This window comes from Gadus macrocephalus, chromosome 6, assembly GCF_031168955.1.
Source record: "Gadus macrocephalus chromosome 6, ASM3116895v1".
Taxonomy (NCBI): Eukaryota; Metazoa; Chordata; class Actinopteri; order Gadiformes; family Gadidae; genus Gadus; species Gadus macrocephalus.
The window spans coordinates 27,266,889-27,281,888 of record NC_082387.1 but is presented as its reverse complement, the minus strand read 5'-3'; the positions used below and the strand labels follow the sequence as shown (position 1 = coordinate 27,281,888).

Sequence of the window (15,000 nt, the reverse complement as noted above, 5' to 3'; positions counted from 1 at the left end):
CAGGGGAGGACTTTCCATGGCCAGGGATGTTTGGTGTGATATCCCTGGCTGAAGCTGTAGATCCAGGCCCGACACTACCAGGCCTGATCTGACCGCAGAACCCACCGTGCCTTAAAGAGTGTTTTCTAGTTCCCAGTTGACCCCGTTGCACTTTGATCACTTATGACATTTGATTTTGTTCCCACGCCAACTCTGAATGCAGCAGACATGATTTTAGTAATTCATTGTGTCATAAATCCTGAGGTTTGTGAAATCGACATAACTGTTCTCAGATTTCTATCGTCTCTTCAGGGAACAGGGATAACAGGAGAAAGAATACTTAGTAAATAATTTGTTTCCAACCAAATTCGAATTCAGCTTTTGCCAAGATGTGATTATCCATTTGTCACACCAAATGATTCTGTTATCCTGACCCCCCCCCCACCTCTCTCTCTCTCTCTCTCTCTCTCTCTCTCTCTCTCTCTCTCTCTCTCTCTCTCTCTCTCTCTCTCTCTCTCTCTCTCTCTCTCTCTCTCTCTCTCTCCCTCTCACTCTCTCTCTCTCTCTCAGACCCTGTTTCTGATGAGCGTATGAACCAACCACCCCAATCTCTCTTTTCCAATCTGTAACCAATGCAGAGGATCTCTAGAAGAACAACTTCCTATCTGGAACCTTCCAGTGAAGACAACTTCCTGTCTGGAACCCACCAGTGAAGAAAACTTCCAGTCTGGACCTCATCTCTAGAAGGCCACCTTGTTTCTGGAGCCCCTCCAGTGAAGATAACGTCTGGAGACCTCTGTAGTAAGGTAGCTTCCTGTCTGGAACCATTTCCCCCTTCTTTTCTCCTCCTGGGATTAAGGCCTATCGCATACCTAGCTCCTGATTCTCAAACCCAAGACCTAATCTTAGACAGTTACGTGGAGCCACAAGCTTCATGGGTTCAGTGTTCTGTCTCAGGTTCTGTACCAAAGTCTCTCTAACACTCTGATCCTAGTTCCCTCGGAATCCTCCGACCTCTGCTTCCACCACCACCTCCCCATCGGTGCCACCCCTACCACCACGCCAACGGCCATGGCTCGGAGCTCCTCTGGACGGACAGCTCCAGTCCTACAGCCCTCTCCCTGGAGCCAGTGAGCACAGCGCACAGAGAAGGAACAGAATAGAGGAGCACAAAGGCCAGAGGAGCTGGGAGCCCGTCCCTCTGGCAGCCAGCAGGGGGCGCGCCCGGCCAGAAGCCACACTGGGACTATGCAGCTGGGGCCGGTGGCGCTGGCACTGGTGATGCTCAGCTCCATGAGCACCAGCCTCCCGGAGGAGGGGCTCGCCCAGCCAGCGCTGCCCAGGGCCCGGAGGCACCGACGGGGTGAGCTCCCTGGGCCGCGACCATGGAGGGGCTGGGCCACGTGGTCGCTGGTTGACCGCTGACTACTGAGCTTTGTCTTGTCTTGTATTATAAATAACTATCTGGTCATTTAGCTGTCCAGACGTGTACCTTTTAACGCATTAACCATTTAAAATGACTTGAATGAATGTTCTTAGGGCCTGACAGCTACACTTTTACACTATTAGACCCTGAACATTACACTATTAAGCTATTAAACCCTGACCACTACACTATTACACCCTGACCACTACACTATCACACCCTGACCACTACACTATTACACCCTGACCACTACACTATTACACCCTGACCACTACACTATTACACCCTGACCACTACACTATTACACCCTGACCACTACACTATCACACCCTGACCACTACACTATCACACCCTGACCACTACACTATTACACCCTGACCACTACACTATTACACCCTGACCACTACACTATTACACCCTGACCACTACACTATTACACCCTGACCACTACACTATTACACCCTGACCACTACACTATTACACCCTGACCACTACACTATTACACCCTGACCACTACACTATCACACCCTGACCACTACACTATCACACCCTGACCACTACACTATTACACCCTGACCACTACACTATTACACCCTGACCACTACACTATTACACCCTGACCACTACACTATCACACCCTGACCACTACACTATTACACCCTGACCACTACACTATCACACCCTGACCACTACACTATTACACCCTGACCACTACACTATTACACCCTGACCACTACACTATTACACCCTGACCACTACACTATCACACCCTGACCACTACACTATTACACCCTGACCACTACACTATTACACCCTGACCACTACACTATTACACCCTGACCACTACACTATTACACCCTGACCACTACACTATTACACCCTGACCACTACACTATTACACCCTGACCACTACACTATTACACCCTGACCACTACACTATTACACCCTGACCAGACCCATGTGTAGTAAATCATGCAGAATCAGAAACAAATCTCATGTAGAACCTTATGCAACATTTCCTAAAAGAGTTTCTTGTGCAATACATGGTGAACACCTGCATTGGATTCAATATTTTCCTTTGAGTGAACTAGTAGATGGCATCATAGCTACGGTAGCATCGCTATAGCATAAACAGGAACGGACAGCGCGTTCTCTCTCCAGTGTCTGGTTGTGCGTTCCGCAAAGAACAGATATGACTTAAGTGAAGCTTTCTCTGGCAGTCAGATTGGCAAAGAATCCACCAGGGCATCTGACCCTGGTTTGCTCCAACAGGCCAGGTCATTGTAACGTTTGCACATGTTGGTAAATACTCATGTCGTCCTACACTCCTGAATTCTGGCGGATCGTACACCAACTTCAGGGTGAGCTTGAGTTCACACAGATCTTACATCGTCGTCTTTTGATCCACAGAAGAAGAGAAGGTGAGACAGCTCTGTTGTCGTTGGGAGGGGTATAGCTCAGGGGGTCAACATGAACTCTTCAGATATGGCTGCAGTAGAGAGACATAGTATGGTTCCCACATTAAATCACAGAGGACTCCAGAATGCTTTACAACGAGAGAATGTTGCTGTCCAAACACAACACGAGCCAGATGAGCCACGGTGTAGACGAGAGGGACCTTCTTGCGGGGTTCACAGTCATAAATAAGATAAGGTTAAGGTGTGCCTTTAGAGATGGTTCATTGTTTGCATTAGCCTAGAAGTGGTTTAGTTAAGATATTGGGTCAGAGATGGCCATGTTTAGGTATTAGGTTAGAGATGGTTATGGTTCGGTATTAAATCTGCAAACAAATATATTGAGCCCTGAAGCAGTGAACCCCTGAACATTAAAACCTCTTTACCTCCTCACACCTCTGACTGCCCTCCACAGCCCCAGCTGTTGGCATCCTTGCCCCCCTCCCTGTCTGTAAGACGCCTTCACCCCCGCTGCTCCTTCATGAGCTCTCAGTCAGATAAAGTGTCTGCTAAATGACTAAATCATGACTCCCTCAACCTCTGGATTTCCCGTAAGGGATCCCTAAAGCCTTGTCTTCCTCTCCCCAATCCCTCACCCCTCTCCCCCATCCCTCCCCCCAGTCAGCGCCGAGGGTCTGGCGGTGTGCCCCAAGGGCTGCGAGCGCTGCTCCGAGTACAACGGCTGTGTCAAGTGCAAGCCCAAACTCTTCATCTTCCTGGAGCGCAACGACATCCGTCAGATGGGGGTGTGCCTGGCCTCGTGTCCCGTGGGGTACTTCGGCATGAGGAACCCCGAAACCAACCGCTGCACGCGTGAGTTCTGCTGCCGCTGGGTTTAACTCATCCAAACTCAACCCACAGGGTGGATTGCATCGACACGTGATGCGACCGACGCGTGACGACCACACACGAGATGACCAAACACGTTCCATCATCCCAACACTCAACTAAACAAACACCTTCAACTAACCAAACCCTCTAATTACGCAACACCAGACACTCCACTGAAACAGTCAAAACTAACTGGATTAACGACACGTTTGTGACACACCAACTAATCCCTCAACTAATGGAACAGTCAAAACAAACCCAATCAATCATCAAACACTAGGCCAATGATTTGACTGAACTCTTAAGTTGGGCTGGGGATGCTGCCAGAATGAAAGCTTCTCCACCGCGGGGTGTCGGACAGCTTCGTCCAAACTACCAGGTTAAAGCTTTGTGGCGATCAACTCATCACTTCTCTTCAGAAATGAAAAGCTGGTTCTTTGTACATTGGTTGTTTTTAGTGAACAGAGAATAGGGACGGAATTGATCCTGTGGAGAACATATAAAGGCAGACTGAACAAACGATCAGCCCATGGAGCCCCCAGAGCCGGGGGGAGCGGGACTGACATGCCAGACTCCTGTCCTCCAAGGAATCTCCCTGCTCCTTCTGGAATCAATGAGGCATTTTGTTGTCTTGTCTTGTTTAGTTTGGATCCATCACAGACGTCTTGGTAATGAGACCACAGGTGATTGTAATAAAATAACAGTTGAAATCCAGCGAGTGATGTCTGGAGCCGAAGAGCAGTGGGATTGTGCCACTTGGTTGGGTTGGTTCGGGTTGACAAACTGCAACACCAACAGTTGGTGTTGGCCGAGTTCTGCTTCTGCATCCTACAGCCAACGAAGGCATGCCCTGGGTCTCTACGCCCTCTCTGGCTTTACCGTATGCGCCTGAGCATACTGCGCCAACAGTCACCAACAGTTGTGTTTTTTAATGTATATGTGAACCTCCTCAACGATAAGAAGGGATCTGAAGACGAAGCAGCTGAGACGGGCTGACGGGTTGATATGCTGTGTGGCCGGACTCCGACCTGGTGGTGAACGAGGTCGTCTCCTGGATCCCGGTAACCAGCGATGACTCAGAGTGAGGTCTGCCAGTTTAGATCTCGACGACCTCCTTTGACAGCACAACACACCAACACAAAGCAGAGCCTCGCCGGGTAGTTCCTGGCCCAGCGCCTGCTGACTGCGTGCCTCAAACCTCTGAGCGAGGGTGCAGCCAGGCTCGGCCAATACGACTCCGACCGCTGTCACACCGTTTACCAAACCTACCTTGGCCGATCCTGGAGCAACACACCAGCACTTTGACAACGTTTGTTTCCTTTTGCTCGTGGGCAAACAAAAAAATGAAGAATTGGAAGAGACTACCAAAGAAGTTAGCATCTGAAATGCACTGTAGTTGGTCTGTTTTGAGAGGAAGTTTGTTTCCTGTGCTCCCATGTAGAGGGTTCATACCGTCAGCCTGCTGGGAATGATGTCACTTCCTATTTTCTACAGTGCATCTCAAATCCCACATTATGGATGTATACAGTTCAGACAAACCCTATGATGATTACTGTCGCAATAAAAGACCTGTATGACATCTCTGAAATGCACTCCAGGATGTGTACTGTGTCTCAGTGACATACCCATAGATCCTCATGAACCTCCACAGTATCTGAATAAACATACAGGATAGGGTCTTCACAGAACCCTTATCAATGTGTATTTGGTCAACACTTTGGAAAACTGACAACCTGTACTGTCACTTTTTCACTCCAGCTATTATTATTGTCTTTACAAAAGCTACAAAGAAGTTATACTACTAAAAGCAAGAGAAAACGTGACACAGAGCAAGTTTGATTTGTTTTTAACTGATTTATATTCGATAATACACTGCGGGCTAACCAGCAGACGACCCGTCCCTCGGTCCTACATGCCGACGGGATCTCTGACAAAGTGATACCAACTGCCGCTAATGCCTTTCCAGAGCGGTGGGCTGTCCTTGTTATTTGCTTTCCCCACAGGAAGGAGAATAGCGATTCCACTGCGCTGTTGGATGAGCTGTGGCTTGATCACATAATATCTTTCAGATGTGGTGATTTCTGCGGGCCTCCCTGCCGCAGCAGAGGTCTGCGTCACACGAGGGAGTCCAGACCATGGCAGGGGGTCTGTTGTCTGGATGGCATAGCGTTGCTGGTTCCATTCTCGGCCTCTCCTGGATTTGGATATGGAGGTTCTCTTGTGCAAGAGGCCTCAGGTTTCATGTTCCAATCTGGGGGTGTTCTTATCACGAGGTTGTTGGGGAAGCACTGCTTGATGCAGTGGACTGAGCAGAGGAAGAGAAGGCTATCCAGTCTAGCGCAGCCCGGTTGTGCACGTTGGTGCAACAGACTAATGGGAAGCTTGCATAACAGAGTGAGGCGTGCAGTGTACTTTACACAGAGGTTTCCTAAGTGATACAATGATGAGTGATCTGCAACAGTAAGACGATGAACTGCTGTTAGTGGCTCCACACGGGAGGCTCACAGCTCACAGCCCACATGATCTCCTCACAATGACTGTGCCTTGTTAGCTCTCCATCCTCACGAGCATTAAGAGGTATTTAATAGATAGCACACAGACTGTCAGACGGTACCTGAGATCTGACGGTCTGCTGAGGGTCTATCGGCTGCTAGGAAACATGCTCTTATAGTTTTGACCTTTTAAGCCTTTTACTGACATATTCAAGATTGTTGGTATGTGTACATAATACACAGTATATAATACATCTGTGTGATTATGAACAACTATTAATGTATATAAAAACATAACGATGTTGATACACATTTTCTGAATTGCTCAGTTTATTGGCAAAATGTTGCAAGCATTAAATTGTTGTCGATGGATTGTCTGTTTGCCTAGGACTCTAGCTAAAGGGTATTAGGTATTTTTGGCAGAAAGAGCAGTGGTTTGACTTTAATTGTGTTCTAAAGAACTTAAAAGTGTATTTTGGTTTTGAAGGATGTGCTGGGAAAACAATGTGGTTCACCTCACAAATCAACTCGTTAAAATACCTCTCCTCGCTCTTGTTGTTGCAAGATTTGAGTCATTTTCCATTACTCAAATCAGCTCTGCATTTCAACAAAATGGTGCTCAGACATGCATATTAAAACAAATGAGATATTGTTAAAATGAATAAAACGCTCATTTGAATTTAAATTCTTAAAATGACTCAATATAAATTAAGAATATACTTAAACAGATATCATGAATGTTTACCACAGTTCCCGCAAAAAGTTAGAATCTTAATTTTCTCCATCTCAGCTATCATCATACTAGACCCACTGCAGCTAACCTGGAGCTAGCACCTATCCAGTCTAAGGCCCGCTGTGGCTAACCTGGAGCTAGCATCCATCCATTCTTATGCCCACTACAGCTAACCGGGAGCTAGCATCCATCCAGTCTGAGGCTCATTACAGCTAACCTGGAGCTACCATCCATCCTGTCTAATGCCCACTGCAGCTAACCCGGAGCTAGCATCCATCCTGTCTAACCTGGAGCTAGCATCCATCTTTGCTAACCTGGAGCTAGCATCCATCCTGTCTGAGGCCAACCTGAAGACAGTATCCATGTAGCTGTCTGTGAGGGTATTGTTAGAAACATTTGTCTACCGTTATAGCACGGGAACTTCAGCGCTGTCAAATTTAGCCGCCAAGCGCTTACAATAATAACTGTAAGCAGCAGTCCAGAGCACTGGGGTCCCCTGTGTCCCCGGCCCCCAGGTGGAAATACTGCAGCTCAAATGATGTGTACGACCGGCCGTAAATACATACAGAGCTGCCGGCCGCCGCCTCCTTCCCTCCTCGTCGTTCTGCGAGCATTCCTGTCAGTTTGTGGTTTCTGACTGAGACTCAGTTGAAGCAGTTAAGAGGAGTTTGAGGAATTGCGTTTCAGAGCGATGTGATCGGGTTGCTGTGGGGTTTCATATCGTGGGGTTCACTGAGAGCTGAGGTGGGAGGTCTGGTTTGGGGTCCGCTGACACATGGCGGCTTCAGTACACAAGCACATCTTAATGCATACAAACAGTATAAATTAGGTCCTGGTTCACTGGTTAAAACAATTATTATAACTGAACTACATCTATATCCAGTCCAGATGCACTCCCTCAATCTAAATCCACCTCATCAGCACCGTGAGTCCATCATTAAACTGCACAATACAAGTAATACTGCTTCTAATAACAATCAATAGTTGGTTCATTCATGAAAGAATCTTATTTCGTCAGTTTGAAGTTCTAGCTTGACGAGCCCTAGCTCAGGACCTCGTCTGAATTAGAGCAGCAACTAAAGTAGTTGATAGTGTTGTTGTTGGAATGATGGTTGTATTGACTCGGCCCTGTCCTCTGATCTCTCCTGTGTCTTCCAGAGTGTAAAATAGAAAACTGCGAGGCGTGTTTCAACCGCAACTTCTGCACCAAGTGTAAGGACGGCTTCTACTCCCACCGGGGGAGGTGTCATGCGACCTGTCCCCCCGGCCTCACCAACACCAACGGCACCATGGAATGCATCGGTAGGTCGACCCTCTGACTAACGCTCTCTAACGCACAACAGACCCTCTGCTGGACGCATTCACTCTCACCGGATAAAGCCTCACCACCGCGTGGGTCGCAGGATGGCGACAATCAATACGTTCTGCTCTGCATGCCTTGTCTGTTTCATCATTGCTGTGTTTGAAGACGCAGCATGAGTGTTGTGTGGATGAACCACATCCATAGAGAGATGGTGATTCACTGTTTAGGCTCACTGCCTTGCCGTGAAAATGAGAAGGACTTTCTGGTTGCACTGAAGTTCCTCCGCAGATGGGTCAGGGCGTGTTCGGGAAGCCCTGCCTTAGAGCCAGGCACCCCGCGTCAAAGCAATGCGTGAAGGGAGTGAGTTTACGAAAGTGTGTGCGTGTGATTGAGTGAGTGGGTGTGGATGAATGAGTGAATGAGTGTCTGCAGCGCTCTGGGACTGTCCCGAGTAGAGCTATGGTAAACATGGTTCCTACCCCCTCTGACGGGTTCTGATCAGGTCCCCGTGGCAACAGCCCCCGTGGCGTGCTGGTGAGCGGTCTGGGACGCCTCGCTCAGCAGCCGCTAAACGCTCGGCGCTGGCAGCCCTTCTGCTGTCAGAGCGGGGGCCCGGGGGGGGGGGGGGGGGGGGGGCAGGAGACAAACCAACTGGGAGCTCCGCTGTGCAGGGATGCTCTTGCTCAACCACACATGGGCTGTTAGACGCAGCGCGGCCAGAACCCGGTCCCTGGAGGGCTCTGGGGGAGGGCCGTGACGCAGGGTTCAGCAGCAGGAGCGATGGGTGGCTCCACGCCGCGGAACAGAAGACCTGGAATCCCAGAATGGTTCTGTGACATCACTTCCTGCCTCTCAAAACCAAAGCCTGAGAACATTTTGAAAGTCATATATTTCATCCTATTTGCCATTTCATTCACCATTGTCAGTTCAAACAGCAACTTTCTGGCAAATGACTTTCATTGGTCAGTGCAGGTGTGAACAGAGATAAAGGTTTCATTGCCTGGGTGTTGTTTATTCATTTCAAATGTTGAGCCACCCTCTGACGGTGCAGTCTCCTCAGTGTAGCTCCACCCTCTGACGGTGCAGTCTCCTCAGTGTAGCTCCACCCTCTGACGGTGCAGTCTCCTCAGTGTAGCTCCACTCTCTGACGGTGCAGTCTCCTCAGTGTAGCTCCACCCTCTGACGGTGCAGTCTCCTCAGTGTAGCTCCACCCTCTGACGGTGCTGTCTCCTCAGTGTAGCTCCACCCTCTGACGGTGCTGTCTCCTCAGTGTAGCTCCACCCTCTGACGGTGCAGTCTCCTCAGTGTAGCTCCACCCTCTGACGGTGCAGTCTCCTCAGTGTAGCTCCACCCTCTGACGGTGCAGTCTCCTCAGTGTAGCTCCACCCTCTGACGGTGCTGTCTCCTCAGTGTAGCTCCACCCTCTGACGGTGCAGTCTCCTCAGTGTAGCTCCACCCTCATGCCTTGCTCCTCCGCCCTCAGGCCAGCCGGTGGTGGAGTGTGAGCTGGCCGGGTGGAGCGCGTGGGGCTCCTGTATGAAGAAGAACAAGACGTGTGGCTTCAAGAAGGGCTCCGAGGCCCGAGTGAGGCTGCCCCTCCGGCCCGGCCCCCCAGTGGACGGGCCCCTGGGCCCCCCGGTGGACGGGCCCCTGGGCCCCCCGGTGGACGGGCCCCTGGGCCCAGGGACCCCCCCGGGCCCAGGGACCCCCCCGGGTCCCGGGACCCCCCCGGGCCCCGGGACCCCACCGGCTCCGCTGGCCCCCCCGCCCTGCGAGCCCCAGACAGAGAGGAGGAAGTGTGTGGTGGTGAAGACGCCGTGCACCAGAGGTACGGAAACTAACGGTAACTAACCTACTAACTAACTAAACACCCTGACCCGCGCACTTCTCAGTCCGCTGTTCTTGTATATAATAATCTCCATTATATCCTTTTTTCTAACCCTATATTATTTTAGTTTTCACGTAACAGTCAAGCATCCATAAAACCCTTTGAGCCCGAGCTGCGTCTCTGGTAAACACATCGGGCCGTTACTCAGCGATCGGGGTCCTCTCCCAGCCAGAGGCACCACGCGGGTTGATTGGGTTTGGCTTGGCTCCCCCACCGCCACGGACACCAGAGTTCCTGACTTCCCAGCATGTAAACAGTGCAGGGCGTCTGTGAGCCAGAGCGATGACGGCTCCGTCTCTGCGCAGCGGAGCTGGCCCGGGATCACAGCCCGGATCAGGGCTGTTAGTCTCGGTGCTCGCTGAGGCGTGAGGGTGACACGGATCTCATGTGTTTCTCACGCTCGCCGCGTCGACCCGCCGTCCAACTGCTGTCCCGCGGGTTAGCGCAGAGCTAACAGGCCGTGTCGCATACTCGGACAGCGTATACATTATCGGGTTCTGTTTCACTTCCCACAGGCTGAACAAAGAGCAGCGAGGTGCTGGGAGGAAGGAGGAAAGGATTAGAGGGGAAATGTTCGTCTGCTGAATCTTTAGCGGCCCTGTTAGCTGCTATTGTAGCATTACGATAGGTTACATTGCAGCTTGTTAGACCTTGTTACAGCTGGTACCTCTTTTAGCATGTTGTTAGGTCATATTGTAGCATGGAGCTAGGTTTTACTGTTGCTTGAAACTTGGGCCTGTTTCGCTTGTAGCTAGGCCAGATGCTCCTCTTATAGCTGATACCTAGATCCTGTTGAAGGTTGTAGTTAGATGGTATTGTAGCATTTGGATAGATCATATTGCAGCTTAGTTAGCGTAGCAATATATTTTTTAAAGCTGAAAAAGGTACGATTTTAGCTTCTAGCTCATTCGATTGTATGATATAGCTTGCGTATATTGGAGGAGCTAGCTAGGTCCTAAGTTAGCTTTTAGCTAGGACCTCTTGTATTGTGTATCTAGTTGCTATAGTAGCTTGTTGCTAATAGTGAATTACGGCAAGGGAAAAAGAAGATGTACACATTGTTCGCCGGCTGCCTTCCTGAGAGAATCTCCGCTGTAAGTTTGGGAGAATAAGAGTGAATTATTATAAACTGCCCCTTAAAAGGGGAATCGCTGACTGCCAAGTGTATAAACGTTGAGTTGCTGCATCACTGGAAAAAGGTGTCAGTGAACAGTGCTAGAAGAGCAGTTCATGATGAGTGAGGTGTCACGCGATAGGAGTGGAACCACAGAAGTCCTCTGGGATAAAACAAGGGACCAGACTTCAAGACGCTCAATCTGCCTGACCTGCAATCAGTTTGACCAACGATGTATAGAAATAAATTAAAGAATGGGTGAATTTGTAAGCGGCCGTTGTGACTCTTGAGTGGTGTGTGAATCAGCCATGTGCTACATCAGTGTAGCTGAGGAGTTTGGCTAATGGTCTGGGTACATAAACCACTGCAGGCAGCGCTTGTATAACAACAGTGATTTACTGGATTGCGCAGCTACAATGGTTTGGCCACAGTTACCATTTTTTTCCACCCTTAGTGAAGCTCTCTGCAACACAGACTCACACGAAGACCAGTTTGGTTTGTTTCTCCACTTGTGATTGTTTTCACCAGACCGCCTTGTTTACTTTGGAAGGAGAGACTTGTGCAATTAGTGTGGAGATAATTGATGGGGTTCCCCCCCGCTGGCTCCATTAGCGGTTTGTTATAGAGCTAATTAAGTGATTAAACAGCTAGCACATCCGTTCGGAGGGCCGCGAGTCTGTTTCAGGGCCCTTAATGCACTCAGGGAACCTCTTAGGTACCGACTGGAACAATTACAAACAAATGTTAAGTACCGCTTTTGTTCTGGTCGGAGCGGCTGCCAGAGGAGGTGTATGAGTCAGGGACATGTTGATGGAGAGCATGTGGCACCAGGTTTATCTTTGGCTCTCAGTGGCTTTGAGGGTCCAGAACAGGACGAGGATGCCGGCCCGGAGTGGCGCTATAAGCCTCTGTACCTGGGCTCCGAGGGGGGGCACATGTGTGGAAGAGGCTGTAGTGTGTATTGTGTGACCCTGTGTGTTGTATTAGTGGGGGTGCCAAATAGTTACAATAGAGATAGAAAAAGTTCCCGGGACACATTTGGAACACAACACCTTTGGGACACACACCTGAGACACACCTGAGACACACACCTGAGACACAGCGGAGACACACACCTGAGGCACACCTGAGACACACCTGAGACACACACCTGAGACACACCTGAGACACACACCTGAGACACACCTGAGACACACACCTGAGACACACCTGAGACACACCTGAGACACACACCTGAGACACAGCTGAGACACACACCTGAGACACAGCTGAGACACACCTGAGGCACACCTGAGACACACCTGAGACACACCTGAGACACAGCTGAGACACACCTGAGACACACCTGAGACACAGCTGAGACACACCTGAGGCACAGCTGAGACACACCTGAGACACACCTGAGACACACCTGAGACACACCTGAGACACACCTGAGACACACCCCTGAGACACACCTGAGACAGAGCTGAGACACACCTGAGACACAGCGGAGAAGCACACCTGAGGCACACCTGAGACACGGTTGAGACAGAGCTGAGACACACCTGAGACACACACCTGAGACACAGCTGACACACAGCTGAGACACACCTGAGACACACCTGAGAAAAAGCTGACCAGTCCTTGTTTAAAGTCCATCAGAATTTTGACCTTGGCAGCTTATGGCAGCAAGATGTGGAGTTCAGCAGTTCTGGGGTGGGTGCTGTTGTAGTTGCTGTAGGGTGTGGGTGGGTGGGGGGTGGGAGAGAGAAGGGTGGATCATCACGACACTGCAAGCTACAGAAAACCACTCAGGAGACAACTAATGGTAATCACTACAATTACATTATTTTACAAGGCTGTTAAACATAAGTGAAGGTCAACTGGCACATAGTAGGGAATGGAGCAGGACTTGAATGGAGGCCATCCATATGCTCCAAACACTTGGCTGGTGGATCAGATAGGTGTCACTAAGAAGCAGTTAAGGGCTAGCTAGGCAAGGTTAGACTGAGGAGAACCCTGGACCACTTCCTCTCCAGATCACCTCCTCTCCTGATCACCTCCTCTCCTCTCCTCTCCTCTCCTTTCCTCTCCTGATCCTCTCCTCTCCTCTCCTCTCCTCTCCTCTCCTCTCCTCTCCTCTCCTTCCTCTCCTGATCCTCTCCTCTCCTCTCCTCTCCTCTCCTCTCCTCTCCTCTCCTGATCACCCCTCATCCTCTCCTCTCCTGATCACCTCTTCTCCTTCCTCAGGGAGGAGGAACAAGGGCGATCGACGGCACGACCCCGGCACCCGAAAGGAGAAAGAGAACAGTCGGGGGAGAGGGAGGGAGGGAGGGGGAGCAGGGGGAGCAGGAGGAGCAGGAGGAGCAGGAGGAGCAGGAGGAGCCAAGAGACGGAAGGCCCAGAGCCAGACCAGCACCCAGCCCGGCTCCACCACCCGCTCCTCCTTCAGCTAACCGGCTCCACCACCCACTCCTCCGTCAGCTAACCGGCTCCACCACCAACCACTCCTCCATCAGCTAACCGGCTCCACCATCACCCACTCCTCCGTCAGCTAACCGGCTCCACCACCAACCACTCCTCCATCAGCTAACCGGCTCCACCACCCACTCCTCCGTCAGCTAACCGGTTCCACCACCCACTCCTCCGTCAGCTAACCGGCTCCACCACCCACTCCTCCATCAGCTAACTAGCTCCACCACCACCCACTCCTCCATCAGCTAACCGGCTCCACCACCCACTCCTCCGTCAGCTAACCGGCTCCACCTCCACCCACTCCTCCATCAGCTAACCGGCTCCACCACCCACTCCTCCGTCAGCTAACCGGCTCCACCTCCACCCACTCCTCCATCAGCTAACCGGCTCCACCACCCACTCCTCCATCAGCTAACTGGCTCCACCACCCACTCCTCCGTCAGCTAACCGGCTCCACCACCCACTCCTCCGTCAGCTAACCGGCTCAACCTCCACCAACTCCGTCAGCAGAGAGCGACTGAGAAACATTTGCAGTTGGGGTTTTAATAAACTATCATGTAGAGAATCTGAGGTTTGACACCAGGTCTCCCCCAGACCAGGACCAGGTCTCCCCCAGACCAGGACCAGGTCTCCCCCAGACCAGGACCAGGTCTCCCCCAGACCAGGACCAGGTCTCCCCCAGACCAGGACCAGGTCTCCCCCAGACCAGAACCAGGTCTCAACCGGACCAGGACCAGGTCTCCCCCAGACCAGGACCAGGTCTGGCCCAGACCAGGACCAGGTCTGGCCCAGACCAGGACCAGGTCTCACCCAGACCAGGACCAGGTCTCACCCGGACCAGGAACAGGTCTCACCCAGACCAGGACCAGGTCTGACCCAGACCAGGACCAGGTCTGACCCAGACCAGGACCAGGTCTGACCCAGACCAGGACCAGGTCTGACCCAGACCAGGACCTGGTCTCACCCGGACCAGGACCAGGTCTGACCCAGACCAGGACCTGGTCTCACCCGGACCAGGACCTGGTCTCACCCGGACCAGGTCTCACCCAGACCAGGACCAAGTCTGACCCGGACCAGGACCAGGTCTGACCCGGACCAGGACCAGGTCTCACCCAGACCAGGACCAGGTCTGACCCGGACCAGGACCAGGTCTGAACGAGGAACAGGTCTGAACGAGGAGCAGGTCTGATGAGGAGCAGGTCTGAACGAGGAGCAGGTCTGAACGAGGAGCATGGAGGGAGAGGAGACCAGCGTGAGGATCCACATGAGGGATGCTCTAACATCCACACAGGAGGAGCTGGAGAGAGGAGAACACGGCTCTCC

General features: G+C 51.4%; 1 protein-coding gene across 1 annotated transcript in view; it reads left to right on the top strand.

Moving 5' to 3' along the window:
- rspo1 (R-spondin 1) overlaps positions 1-14,994 on the top strand; it is an 18,524-nt gene extending 3,530 nt beyond the window's left edge. The window contains exons 2-8 of the mRNA XM_060053415.1: positions 618-785; positions 974-1,342; positions 3,481-3,672; positions 8,074-8,217; positions 9,702-9,837; positions 9,949-10,046; positions 13,453-14,994. Of these exons, the coding sequence (XP_059909398.1) occupies positions 1,228-1,342; positions 3,481-3,672; positions 8,074-8,217; positions 9,702-9,837; positions 9,949-10,046; positions 13,453-13,658 (891 nt within the window). The 5' untranslated portion in view covers positions 618-785; positions 974-1,227 and the 3' untranslated portion in view covers positions 13,659-14,994. The remainder of the gene's footprint in view (positions 1-617; positions 786-973; positions 1,343-3,480; positions 3,673-8,073; positions 8,218-9,701; positions 9,838-9,948; positions 10,047-13,452) is intronic.
- Positions 14,995-15,000: the final 6 nt, after the last annotated feature.